At 40.6% G+C, this 14548-nt stretch overlaps 1 protein-coding gene across 3 annotated transcripts in view; it reads left to right on the top strand.

Moving 5' to 3' along the window:
* Positions 1 to 14548, top strand: part of LOC106606438 (E3 ubiquitin-protein ligase rnf213-alpha) — a 75720-nt gene that overhangs the window by 13320 nt on the left and 47852 nt on the right. For all 3 annotated transcript variants that reach the window (XM_014202643.3, XM_014202647.3, XM_014202644.3), the window contains 11 exons: positions 872 to 1161; positions 1734 to 1993; positions 2254 to 2463; positions 7337 to 7529; positions 8740 to 8795; positions 8891 to 9068; positions 9709 to 9876; positions 10000 to 10098; positions 10188 to 10310; positions 13403 to 13586; positions 14130 to 14303. In XM_014202643.3, coding sequence (XP_014058118.3) covers positions 872 to 1161; positions 1734 to 1993; positions 2254 to 2463; positions 7337 to 7529; positions 8740 to 8795; positions 8891 to 9068; positions 9709 to 9876; positions 10000 to 10098; positions 10188 to 10310; positions 13403 to 13586; positions 14130 to 14303 — 1935 coding nt within the window. The remainder of the gene's footprint in view (positions 1 to 871; positions 1162 to 1733; positions 1994 to 2253; positions 2464 to 7336; positions 7530 to 8739; positions 8796 to 8890; positions 9069 to 9708; positions 9877 to 9999; positions 10099 to 10187; positions 10311 to 13402; positions 13587 to 14129; positions 14304 to 14548) is intronic.

Consider the following 14548-nt stretch of genomic DNA (forward strand, 5'->3'; position numbering starts at 1 on the left):
AAGACTCTCAGACCATGAGAAACAAGATTCTCTGGTCTGATGAAACCAAGATTGAACTGAATGCGAGGAGGAAACCTGGCACCATCCCTATGCTGTGGGGATACTTTTCCGTGTCAGGGACTGCGAGACTAGTCAGGATTGAGGGAAAGATGAGCAAAAGTACGGAGAAAAGTAAAGAGATCCTTGATGAAAACCTGCTCAAGAGCTCTCAGGACATCAGACTGGGGTGAAGGTTCACCTTCCAACAGGACAACGACAACGCAGGAGTGGCTTCGGGACAAGTCTCTGAATGTCCTTGAGTGGCCCAGCCATAGCCCGGACTTGAACCCGATCTAACATCTCTGGAGAAACCTGAAAATAGCTGTGCAGCAACACTCCCCATCCAACCTTACAGAGATTGAGAGGATCTGGGAGAAACTCCCCAAATATATAGATGTGCCAAGCTTGTAGGGTCATACCCAAGAAGACTCAATGATGTAATAGCTGCCAAAGGTGCCTCAACAAAGTACTGAGTAAAACGTCTGAATACTTATGTAAATGTGATATTTAATTTTTTTTTTAAACATTTACTGAAAAACTGTTTTTGCTTTGTCATTATGAGGTATTGTGTGTAGATTGATGAGGGGGGGGGGGGGGGACAATTGAAACAATTTTAGAATAAGGCTGTAATGTAACAAAATGTGGAAAAAGTCAAGGTACTGAGTACTTTTCGAAGGCACTGTAAACATGAAGTTCAAAACCTTATTGCCGACTTTTATCATACAGCTATTTGGTGCTACTTGTCCATTTTGTTCAAACACTGTCTTACATGTGAGGAAATTGTCAAATGTATCCAAATATCATATTAAACTGTGATTTTGGTTGGTTTCAGGGGACTGGCATCAGTATGATGACATCATCTGTGTGGAGCCATCCAAGAACATGCTCAAGCGGCTAAAAGATGCTCTTTGGCCGGAACAAAGGAAAAGTGTTATCGAAGGCCGAGAAATCGCAGGGAAGGTTATGCTGGAGAGTATATTTGACCTCCTCAGGAGCTGGACTGACATTAACTTCAAGAGTTTCCTCAGTCAGCTGAATCAGTTTTACCAGATCTACGGGAACCCGTTTGTCTATGAGGAGACACACAAGAAATGGTGCTCCTTAGACTACGACGAAAAAGATGTAAGTGAAGTTCTAAATGTCACACCGGCTCTGGAACTCTCTCCTTCTACCTATCCGAAACTCAGAATCCATCTCCATCTTCCATCTCCATCAGTCCTGCCTAAAGACCCACTTCGTCACCCTGGCCTAGACGTAACCACCCTCCCCCCACCTACCTGAATGCTAATGCATGCATGGATGTTACCCCCCACCCCCTTGCTGTTTGGCTTTAGCTTGTTTTGCTTTCTCCTGCTCTGCCTCCCCTCTTCTAATGTGTTACTGTTATTTTGTTGCTGTTAAAAGTGAAATGAGGGCAAACATTTCAGTGTCTATTTGCTTGACAAAACAAATAAAACCCACTCATATTATATTAACTCTGCCCAAAAATGCACAGAGGTAATTTTGTGTGAGGGAGTTATCATTTCTGTAATGATTGCTGTTTTTTTTCTCACATTTCTTTATTTGGTTGCCTTATTGTATGTTTCTTTTGTATATGGAAGGGAAAAGCAAATGGATGAGTTGTGTTGCAGTGTGCAACCGTCCCCAAAACAACACATCTGATAACGTTCACTGTTTGTTCTGCCTTCCTCAAGGTCAGGAAGCTGCTGAAGCAGTTCATGCTGGATAACGTTGTTCCTCAGCTGCAGAAGGAGGGTGAGGGGAAGAGTTGCTTCATCCAGGACCCCATGAGGGCAGCTGTGGTCATGCTGTACGTGTGGAAGCAGTACGGCCTCAAGCTGGACCACGGAGAGTCCACCCGGCTCTGCACCGTCCTGTGCTTGCCCAAGCTGCCCAAAGACTCCTTCCTGCAGTACTGGACCGACTTCGCCCAAGCCGTCTCAGGTCTCAAAAAGTGGGTTTTGGCGTCGGGATTTCTACTTATTTTTTGCCTATTGCAGACACTATAATTATTGTTTGTTGTAAAATATGTAATCATTTGTATTAGTTTGAAACAGAGTAATATATTTTATACACATTTTCTCAAAACAGTTTCTAACAGAAAGTGTTTGACAGCAGTACATGTTAGTGGATGAGTTTTCATGAAAAAAATTGGGACAAAAGTGCTGATGTTTTTGTGTGAAAAACAACCTGCTGTATTTTTCTCCTGACCAGCTTGCCAGACATGTTGGTGACTCTGATCAACAGTGTGAAGACTGAAGGCCCCCGGTGGATTTTGGTGCTCCCCCTGCTCCACCTCCTCAAGGGATTCTCCAAACCGTTCACACCCATATCTATCACTGTCACCCCCAAGTACGAGCAGTCCTGGGCGGGCCTCCAAGGCCTCAAAGCGGGCAACATGGCACTCAACAGCCAGGACAGGAGGTACAGTACTTCTTCTATTCTCCCTGTCGTAATAGAAAATCATTATTGTCTCACCTTTTGGCGAAATTCGCTGTTTTGAATCCAAAATAGGTGACCTGTGTGATTCGTGTAGATCCGATGAGAAAAGTTTGGGAGGGGGGAGGCTATGGGATCAATATCATGCCGAATGTATTGTGAACTCACAGCATGCATTTTGTATTCGTGTATCATGATTTGTACAAATAAGTACCAATCACTTTCCACAAATGTAACTCTCCAATCCACGAATGTAAATCACTTTCCACAAATGTAAATCACTATCCACAAATGCAATTCACTATCCACGAACATTTTTTGATTTGTACTTGTAAATCGATATATTGCATTAGAATTTTTTTATAACCGCAATATGCAGGTCATTTCCAAGGGCCTTAATTAAAATGACTGCCATAAAGACAAAGTTTTCACGTGTAGAAAGCGATTTGTAGTCGTAGAAAAAAGTTGATGCTGTTGACCCGGATCACTGGTTGCTGTGGAAAAGGTCAAAGGGGGTGAGTGTAACCGGTGTGAAATGGCTAGCCAGTTAGCGGTGCATGCTAATAGCATTTCAATCGGTGACGTCACTCAGTCAGAGACCTTGAAGTAGTTGTTTCCCTTGCTATGCAAGGGCCGTGGCTTTTGTGGAGCGATGGGTAACGATGCTTTGCGGGTGACTGTTGTCGATGTGTGCAGAGGGTCCATGGTTCAAGCCCAGTTTGGGGCGAGGAGAGGGATGGAAACAATGCTGTTACAAAGTCTGATCCTACACCTCCCCTCTATCTTTTGCATGCCTCTCCTGGGTAAACGGGGCCTCAGTAAATACTTATGTCTCCTTAATGCTCATCGTCTGTGCAACATGAGACAGTGGATGGATTATAATCACTTACAATGTATATCCTTCACATTTAGTGGTGCTATCACACTGGCCAGCTAATTCAACTATTTGGGTGATGAACGGGTTTACACTGCAATAGTGTTGCAAATATAGAGTAATCTAGGGCTAGGGTTTTGATTATTTACATTGGACATACTATGGTTACACATGGTTAACATACTATAATTTCTGCAGCTTTTGAAAGGCAGGCATCAATGTAGGCCGAACGAGAGGCTGCCAGTGATGTATAGAAATAGCTTTCTATGGGTACAAACCTTTTTTATACGTATAAAAATCTCTTTCTACGCGTGATAACTTTTTGTATTTTTCTTGTCGTCCAAATATGGAGTTGCAGGTTTGCCCTATCTTTCATGTTTGTGCATATCTCTCCTATGTGTAAATCTTTATGGCAGTCATTTTACTTAAGGCCTTTGGAAATGACCTGCATATCTGCAGTTCTAAAAAAAATTGAGTGCATATATCGATATACATATCAAAAGATGTTTGTTTGTGGATAGCGATTTGCTCGTTACAGCATCCGCGCGCGCTCTGGAATGACAGCGGGACAGTGGAAAGGCAGTTTGACAGTTACAGCAGTGCATCCTCTGAACGATAACGAAGAGGTAGGTGAGAAGCCTGACCACGGAGACCCGGCGAGAAAGAATCAGAGAGCGGGGGCTCTTCGTTCTCGGCGAATGAATGGCCTGTCCTCGTAGGCTTGTCATTCTCCACACCGGCTGATGGACAGTGCTGCACACTGGTAAATTTCACCAGCGAATTTCTTTGGTTTAGAGATTGAGCCTCTTTTTAAAAAATGTTTTATTTGCTTCCTGTCTCTTAGACATGGTAGCAAAATGCCTCAAATCTCTATAGCTTACTTTTAGCTAAAGTGATATCCACTAGTAGTAGCTAGCTAACGTTAACAGGCTAGGTTAGGCTACTGCCTTAATCACTAATCGTCTTTGTCACACACAAACTTAAAAAAAATTAAATACTATAATTTATTTGGCAGATTCGTTTTTATTTATGTTTCACAATTGGATAAACCCATATAAACACACGCATCACCATAGCTACCAAGGATAGTGGGAGTGAAGCAGCGGCCTAAACTTGCCTGCTGGAAGGGCCAGGTGTACTCTCTCTGCCTGAAAGAGAGACATTATGCCAACAAACGGTATCATGCTCTGCTGGCACATTGTAGAACAGATGTCCACAGGCAGAAAGTGTACAATGTAATAATGTGTAGTACAAAGATTTGCTTTTGTTGTGTTGAACCTGACTGTAAACACTTGTGTGTGAGTGAGGGGGATTATAAAAAAATTTTACTCAGTGACCGTTATTTTTGCACACATGTAGCCTTGTGCTCTTGATCGATGTCTACTATAGTGGCCACTATAATGGACATGAATAGAATGCATGTTTGTTAAATTCTATTTCTACTTTAAGAAGTTTTTTTCCAAGTGCAATATTTAGATGTGTGTGGTCACAAGCGTTCTATTATAAAGGCTGTCATGGCTAACTGTAATATTAGTGTATTGTTCTTTCTTGTTTGCAGTAAAGTCTAGGCAACAAATAACATTGGATTGCTTTCTTAGGTTCACATGAACCACTTTTTATTTTACACACCGAGACTGATCATGTAGATCAAATTCTTTGTTGATTAATTAGTTAACCTGCATTTCCCTCTGGCAGGGATTTCTTTCATGTTTCAGTGAAAAAAAAAAAAAATCACCTTTTTGGGCCCTCATCAGTTTGCGTCCTTGATTACGCTAAATGTTTGGCCTTTCGTAATTACAGTATCAAATCAAACTTTATTTGTCACATGCGCCGAATACATGTGTAGACCTTACTGTGAAATGCTTACTTACAAGCCCTTAACCAACACTGCAGTTCAAGAAGAGTTAAGTTTAAATAAAATTAAACTATAACAATAACGAGGATATACACAGGAGGTACCGATCCTGAGTCAGTGTGCCGGGGTACAGGTTAGTTGAGGTCATTTGTACATGTAGGTAGGGGTGAAGTGACTATGCATAGATAATAAACAGTGAGTAGCAGCAGTGTACAAACAAATGGAGGGGGGGGTCAGTGTAAATAGTCCGGCTGGCCATTTGATTAATTGTTCAGCAGTCTTATGGCTTGGGGGTGGAAGCTGTTAAGGAGCCTTTTGGTCCTAGACTTGGTGCCCCGGTACCGCTTGCCGTGCGATTGCAGAGAAAATGGTCTATGACTTGGGTGACTGGAGTCTCTGACATTTTTATGGGCTTTCCTCTGACACCGCCTATTATATAGATCCTGGATGGCAGGAAGCTTGGCCCCAGTGATGTACTGGGCTGTACGCACTACCCTCTGTAGCGCCTTACAGTCAGATGCGGAGCAGTTACCATACCAGGTGGTGATGCAACTAGTCAGGATGACCTCAAGTCAAAAGTTTGGACACACCTCCTCATTCAAGGGTTTTTCTTTATTTTTACTATTTTCTACATTGTAGAATAATAGTGAAGGCATCAACACTATGAAATAACACATATGGAATCATGTAGTAACCAAAAAAGTGTTAAACAAATCTAAATATATTTTAGATTCTTCAAAGTATCCACCCTTTGCCTTGATGACAGATTTGAACACTCTTTGCATTCTCTCAACCAACTTCTCCTGGAATGCTTTTCCAACAGTCTTGAAGGAGTTCCCACATATGCTGAGCACTTGTTGGCTGCTTTTCCTTTACTCTGCGGTCTAACTGATCCCAAACCATCGTGGGTTGAGGTCGTGTGATTGTGGAGGCCAGGTCATCTGATGCAGGCTTCCATCACTTTCCTTGGTCAAATAGCCCTTACACAGCCTGGAGGTGTGTTTTGGGTCATTGCCCTGTTGAAAAACAAATTATAGTCCCACTAAGCGCAAACCAGATGGGATGACGTATCGCTGCAGAATGCTGTGATAGCCATGCTGGTTAAGTGTGCCTTGAATTCTAAATAAATCACAGACAGTATCACCAGCAAAGCACCCCCACACCATCACACTTCCTACTCCATGCTTCACGGTGGGAACCACACATGCAGAGATCATCCGTTCACCTACTCAGTGTCTCACAAAGACACGGCAGTTGGAACCAAAAATCTCAAATTTGGACTCATTAGACCGGTCTTTTGTCCATTGCTCGTGTTTCTTGACCCAAGCAAGTTTCTTCTTATTGGTGTCCTTTAGTAGTGGTTTCTTTTCAGCAATTCAACCATGAAAGCCTGATTCACGCTGTCTCCTCTGAACAGTTGTTGAGATGTGTCTGTTACTTGAACTCTGAAGCATTTATTTGGGCTGTAATCTGAGGTGCAGTTAACTCTAATGAACATATCCTCTGCAGCAGAGGTAACTCTGGGTCTTCCTTTCCACTGGCGGTCCTCATGAGAGTTAGTTTCATCATAGCGCTTGACTGTTTTTGCGCTTGATTGTTTACCGGATTGACTGACCTTCATGTCTTAAAGTAATGATGGACTGTAATTTCTCTTTGCTTATTTGAGCTCTTCTTGCCATAATATGAACTTGGTCTTTTACCAAATAGGGCTATCTTCTGTATACCACTCCTATCTTGTCACAACACAACTGATTGACTCAAACTCATTAAGATGGAATGCAATTCCACAAATTAACTTTTATCAAGGCACACCTGTTAATTGAAATGCATTCCAGATGACTTCCTCATGAAGCTGGTTGAGAGAATGCCAAGAGTGTGCAAAGCTGTCATCAAGGCAAAGGGTGGCTACTTTAAAGAATCTAAAATATATTTAGATTTAACACTTTTTTTTTGGTTACTACACGATTCCATATGTGTTATTTCATAGTTTTGATGCCTTTACTATTATTCTACAATGTAGAAAATAGTACAAATAAAGAAAAACCCTTGAATGAGTAGGTGTGTCCAAAAAAGTTGATATATTAATTGGTGATATCTGATATCCCTCCTTTTTCCACTCCTTTTTTTAGAGCGATGTTAAACCTCATGAAAAACAATGGCCATCTGGTTGAGATGGACAGACTAGTGTCTCGGTCCTGGATGTGTCTGTTGCCCATAGAGGACCTGATGGAATGCAGCGTCCTCATTAACGTGGAACTGCTGGACCTGCTCCATGTCTTCACTCTGAGGGCCCCTCAGGATGTCACCTATAGCAACAACCAGGTGAGCTGGACCCTAGTTTCCCCCCTGACTACAGTGCCTTTAGAAAGTATTCACACCCCTTGACTTTTTCCACATTTGGTTGTTACTAAATGGGATTAAAATGTATTTATTTGTCATATTTTGTTAACGATTTACACAAAATTGTAACTTAATTATTTTTTTTTACATATATAAAGAAGTATTTTTTATAAATATATATCTTGATTAGATAAGTATTAAACCGCCAGTGTCAATACATTTTAGAATCACTTTTGTCAGCGATTACAGCTGTGAGTCTTTCTGGGTAAGTCTCTAAGAGCTTTCCACACCTGGATTGTGCAACATTTGCCCATTTTATTATTTTTAGAATCTTGTAGCTCTGTCAAATTGGTTGTTGATCATTGCTAGACAACCATTTTCAGGTCTTGCCATAGATTTTCAAGTAGATTTAAGTCAAAACTGTAACTCGGCCATTCAGGAACATTCACTGTCTTCTTGGTAAGCAACTCCGGTGTAGATTTGGCCTTGTGTTTTAGGTTATTGTCCTGCTGAAAGGTGAATTAATCTCCCAGTGTCTGTTGGAAAGCAGACAGAACCAGGTTTTTATCTAGGATTTTGCCAGTTCTTAGCTCCATTTCAACTGATTATGTGACTTGTTAAGCAAATTGTTAGTCCTTAACTTATTTAGGCTTGCCATAATAAAAAGGTTGAATACTTATTGATTTAAGACATTTCAGCTTTTCATGTTTAATTCATTAGTAAAACATTTGAAAACATAATTCCACTTTGATATTATGGGTTATTCTGTGTAGGCCAGTGACAATCTGAATGTAATCTATTTTAAATTCAGGCTGTAACACAACAAATCTTGAAGTGTGAATACTTTCTGAAGGCACAGTATGTAAAGTGCATTGAGCTACTGGTAAATGTGCTATATAGCTAAATCCAATCCATTATTATAACTAGTTGAAGAAGTAATGCCCTGTAGAAGTGGGCTATGGTAGTTTAGCGGTCTTAGCCGCTGCCTCCAGAACACAGGAGTGTATTTATAGGAGTACATATTATATACTCCTGCAGCATGTGTTTGAATCCGGCCCACAGCTTTTTCAGTATACTCTCTCCTCTATTTCTATCCTAGCGAATAAACCAAATTTTTTTTTAAAAGTATTATAGAGCATTGAAGGTTTCAAATCAACTTGTTTTTTAACAATGTGTTTTTTCTGCCCTGCAGTATGTGTCGGACACTCTCTCACATATTCAAAGCAATCTCATCGAGCAGAAATACAGGTGATTGACTTTCTGTAACTAATTTAGTTCACTCGTTTCCTTTTGATCTTTGATGATAGTTATTGTAAAACATCCACTGTTTTTTGTGATTGCAGTTGTTTTAGTGAGGCGTATGGCAGAGAGTGCTTGGCAGCTGCAGTGAAACTTTTTGAGAAGATCTGCAGAGGAGTCCGGTCCACTTCAACCTACACTCAGAACTTCACAGACATCCCTGTGGCATGCATGAACATGGTTGTCTCCGTATCCGAGTTTGCCCGGGCCTTTGAGAAACAGGTATGTAGAGATCAAGTACAGTCGTGGCCAAAAGTTTTGAGAATGACACACATTAATTTCCACAACGTTTGCTGCTTCAGTGTCTTCAGATATCATATCTTTAGATATGAAAGTTATTTATTAAACAGAAAATACATTAACAACACGTCTTTGAATCTGACCACTATCTTGTATTTCTGGGAATTTTCAGGGACGTCACAATACTATATTATCATAATACATAGGTGCCGGTACGATATGTATTGGGATTCTATATGTATCATGATTCTTTATTGCGATTCGATGTTCCAAACATATTTCTCACTATATGTCTGCTGCAGAGCGATAAGAGAGAGCATGAGAAAACGAGTTTTGATCAAGTCGGGGAAATAAAAGTGCTAAAACATGTTGGTTCACTATTTAAAAAGAAGATGGAGAACAAGCTCTAAAAGGAGAAATACCAGAGTTTTGGTGCAGGTACAGCCGACTACTTCAGACTATAGAAAAATATTTACTAGAACGGACATTCCCATTTAAGTCAATTTCCTGTGATGGGTGGACCGGCGGCCATATTGAGTGTACCCGTCAGTGTTCCAGGCAAATTGCTATGGTTGAGACATTTCCGAAAAAGGATGGAAATAACTTATCATTCCTTTTCAAGGCCACTAAGGATGTGGAAAGAGAGCATAGGCATGCCAAGGAGCTGGAGCTGCTATCCGAGGCGATGGTGATCGTCAGATCCTGGATCGGCAAAACCTTCAGAGACCGGTTGCTGGCCAGGAGTGTGGCCACCTTGTACCTCAGTGTCAGTGTCACCACAGAGATAGAGGTGAGGAGAAAATGATTTATTTTTGTTGTGCAAATCATGACCATGAATTTTCTTTTCTTTTTGTGTATTTCTATCTTTTTGTTTTTTTTACTAACTTACTGATGCTCTTTTTTTATTTGCCAGATGTGGAATAACATAATCTCTCTCAAGTTCGCCAATGACGATTTCACAAAAGAATGGAGACAAACTTTCACTAGGGACTTGGAGGGCAAACTGAAACAGGTATGAAACGGCCACACATATAGTACAATTGAGACCTGACTGAAATAGCCATTGGTGAAATGACTGAAATACATTTTCTGCATTTCTAGGAGTCTCCTCTGGATCAGATAGAGATCTACTGTTCGAAGATTGAGGTCCTGAATGAATCTCACCCTCACGTAGCCAAGAGTATAGAGAAATGTGCCCTGGAAGCTGTCACCTCACTGTGCCAGGTAAGTAGACTCATGGTAACACTTTACTTAAATACAGATTCAATATAGAATACCAGTCAAGTTTGGACAAACCTACTCATTTCAGGGTTTTTCTTTATTTGCACTATTATTCTACAGTAGAATAATACTGAAGACATCAAAACTATGAAATAACACATGGAATCATTTAGTAACCAAAAAAGTGTTAAACAATGAAAACATATTTGAGATTTATCAAAGTAGCCACCCTTTGCCTTAATGACAGCTTTGCACACTCTTGGCATTCTCTCAACCAGCTTCATGAGGTAGTCACCTGGAATGCATTTCAATTAACAGAAGTGCCTTGATAAAAGTTAATTTGTGGAATTTCTTTCCTTCTTAACCTCTTACATCTAGACGTTCCGCTAGCGGAACACCTGCTCCAATATCCAATGATAGGCGTGGCGCGAAATACAAATTCCTAAAAAATCCTAAAACTTCAATTTTTCAAACATATGACTATTTTACACCATTTTAAAGACAAGACTCTCCTTTATCTAACCACACTGTCCGATTTCAAAAAGGCTTTACAGCGAAAGAAAAACATTAGATTATGTCAGCAGAGTACCCAGCCCGAAATAATCAGACACCCATTTTTCAAGCTAGCATATAATGTCACAAAAAACAAAACCACAGCTAAATGCAGCACTAACCTTTGATCTTCATCAGATGACACTCCTAGGACATTGTGTTATACAATACATGCATGTTTTGTTCAATCAAGTTCATATTTATATCAAAAACCAGCTTTTTACATTAGCATGTGACGTTCAGAACTAGCATTCCCACCAAACACTTCCGGTGAATTTACTAAATTACTCATGATAAACGTTCACAAAAAACATAACAATTATTTTAAGAATTATAGATACAGAACTCCTTTATGCAATCGCGGTGTCCAATTTTAAAATAGCTTTTCGGTGAAAGCACATTTTGCAATATTCTGAGTAGATAGCTCGCCATCACGGGCTAGCTATTTTGACACCCACCAAGTTTGGTACTCACCAAACTCAGATTTACTATAAGAAAAATTGGATTACCTTTGCTGTTCTTCGTCAGAATGCACTCCCAGGACTTCTACTTCAATAACAAATGTTGGTTTGGTTCCAAATAATCCATAGTTATATCCAAATAGCGGCGTTTTGTTGTGCGTTCAAGACACTATACGAAGGGTGACGCGCCCGGCGCGTTTCGTGACAAAAAAATTAAAAATATTCCATTACCGTACTTCGAAGCATGTCAAACGCTGTTTAAAATCAATTTTTATGCCATTTTTCTCGTAAAAAAGCGATAATATTCCGACCGGGAAACCCTGTTTTCGTTCAAAGACTAAAAATCTAAAATGGACTCTTCTCGTGCACGCGCGCGTCAGTCTCATTGTTCTCAGATCGACCACTTACCAAATGCGCTACTGTTTTTCAGCCATGGCCTGCAAAGTCATCATTCAACGTTCTGGCGCCTTCTGAGAGCCTATGGGAGCGTTAGAAAATGTCACGTTACAGCAGAGATCCCCTGTTTTGGATAGAGATGATCAAGAAGGCCAAGAAATGGACAGAGAGGGCGCTTCCTGTTTGGAATCTTCTCAGGTTTTGGCCTGCCAAATGAGTTCTGTTATACTCACATATTCTAGTTTCTGGGCAGGAGTAATAATCAGATTAAACCGGGTATGTTTTTTATCCGGCCGTGAAAATACTGCCCCCTATCCATAACAAGTTAATGCGTTTGAGCCAAACAGTTGTGTTGTGACAAGGTAGGGGTGGTATACAGAAGATAGCCCTATTTGGTCAAATGCCAAGTCCATATTTGTCAAGAACTGCTCAAATAAGCAAAGAGAAACGACAGTCCATCATTACTTTAAGACACGAAGGTCAGTCAATCTGGAAAACCATGAAGCGCAAAAACCATCAATCGCGATGATGAAACTGGCTCTCATGAGGACCGCCACAGGAACGGAAGACCCAGTGTTACACTTCAGATTGCAGCCCATGTAAATGCTTCATAGAGTTCAAGTAACGACACATCTCAACATCAACTGTTCAGAGGAGACTGCGTGCATCAGGCCTTCATGGTCAAATTTCTGCAAAGAAACCACTACTAAAGGACACCAATAATAAGAAGAGACTTGCTGGTCCAATAAACACGAGCAATGGACATTTGACTGGTGGAAATCTGTCCTTTGGTCTAATGAGTCCAAATTTGAGATTTTTGGTTCCAACCGCCGTGTCTTTGGGAGACGCAGAGTAGGTGAATGGATGATCTCCGCATGTGTGGTTACCACCGTGAAGCATGGAGGAGGAAGTGTAATGGTGTGGGGATGCTTTGCTGGTGACACTGTCTGTGATTTATTTAGAATTCAAGGCACACTTAACCAGCATGGCTACCACCGAATTCTGCAGCGATACGTCATCCCATCTGGTTTGTGCTTAGTGGGACTATAATTTGTTTTTCAACAGGACAATGACCCACAACACAGGCTATGTAAGGGCTATTTGACCAAGGAGAGTGATGGAGTGCTGCATCAGATGACCTGGCCTCCACAATCACCCGACCTCAAGCCTTTTGAGATGGTTTAGGATGAGTTGGACTGCAGAGTGAAGGAAAAGTAGTCAAGAAGTGCTCATCATATGTGGGAACTCCTTCAAGACTGGAAAATCATTCCTCATGAAGCTGGTTGAGAGAATGCCAAGAGTGTGCAAAGCTGTCATCAAGGCAAAGGGTGGCTACTTTGAAGAATCTCAAATTTAAGATCTATTTCGATTTGTTGAACACTTTTTTTTGGTTACTACATGATTCCTTATGTTATTTCATAGTTTTGATGTCTTCACTATTATTTTACAATGTAGAAAATAGTAAAAAAAAAAAACTTGAATGAGTTTGTGTCCAAACTTTTAACTGGTACTGTATAATGACCTTTTATAAGCATATTAAAGCATATTAAACTGAACCACTTCTGAATGAAATGGAAAATAAGCCTTGATGAAGAAGTTGGCTAGGACATAAACCTAATCTCTTATTTTAGGAATTCATATCCTGTATAGATCTCAATCTCTTAAATGTTTTTTTTTCTTACACAGAGCAAGTCCGAGGGTAAACTCTTTGACCGGTTGAAGATCAACTGGAAGTTTGGTAAACTCATCTCAGCCATCATCCAGAAGTCCTGGCCGAGAGATGAGCATGGTGATTACCACGAAGAAGATGACGTGGTTTTTCAACACCTGCTCTCCTGGACAGCCGCTAAGAACATTTTCCATCTACACGGTACTTCCATCAGTCTATTTACTGTTCTTTAATCAGTCTATTTGCCTGTTTTAGTGTATGGTCCGATTGCATGATAATTATGTCTGCCGTATGGTTTTTACATAATATATATATATATTTTTAAACCTTTATTTAACTAGGCAAGCCAGTTAAGAACAAATTCTTATTTACAATGACAGCCTACCGGGGAACAGTGGGCCTTGCTCAGAGGCAGAACGTTAGATTTTTACCTTGTCAGCTCAGGGATTCGATCCAGCAACCTTTCGGTTACTGGACCAACGGTCTAACCACTAGGCTACCTGCCGCCCCAGTGCTGAAAGACTCCCCTCTTCTGGCGGTCTTTGGCCATCATTGTGTCCCAGTCCTGGTGATGTTTTTGGAGTTCAAATGTATGTTGTGTTTATAATAGTTTTTGTGATCTCAATTAGACTTTTCTGGTTTCAAATTGAGAGTCCTGTAACTGTATCAAGCATTTAACCCATCTTGTTTCAGTATCCAGCTGCTTTTACCCCATATTGTAATGCAAATCCTATGTGGTTTTAGGTGCAGATAAAAAGCTGATTGAGCAGCTCTCTGAAGAAGCCAGGGACAGGATGGCCGTAGCTATCTCGTCCTTCACTGCCATCTCCAACCAGCTGGTCCACGGAAACATCCGCATCAAACTGCTCAACTCCGTCTTGGAGAAGAGGGATACTTTCACAGAGCTGCTGAAAATAGGTAATGGGAGGTTGTGCTTTTTAGGGTTGAAAACGTCCCTTACATTTCCATCTTTTTCAGAAATCCTGTTTGGAAGATTCTTTCAACTGGCAATTCCCCATCCGGGATTTAAAAAAATTATAATCAAACTTTTGGAACGTTTCCATAATTTTGCAACCCAAGTTCTTTGTTCATATGAAAGGATTTCATAATATTGATAAAGGCTGTCTTTTTTTATTAGTCTTAGTGCTGTTTGCTTATTAAAT

Source organism: Salmo salar, chromosome 06, assembly GCF_965601325.2.
Source record: "Salmo salar chromosome 06, fSalSal1, whole genome shotgun sequence".
Lineage (NCBI taxonomy): Eukaryota > Metazoa > Chordata > Actinopteri > Salmoniformes > Salmonidae > Salmo > Salmo salar.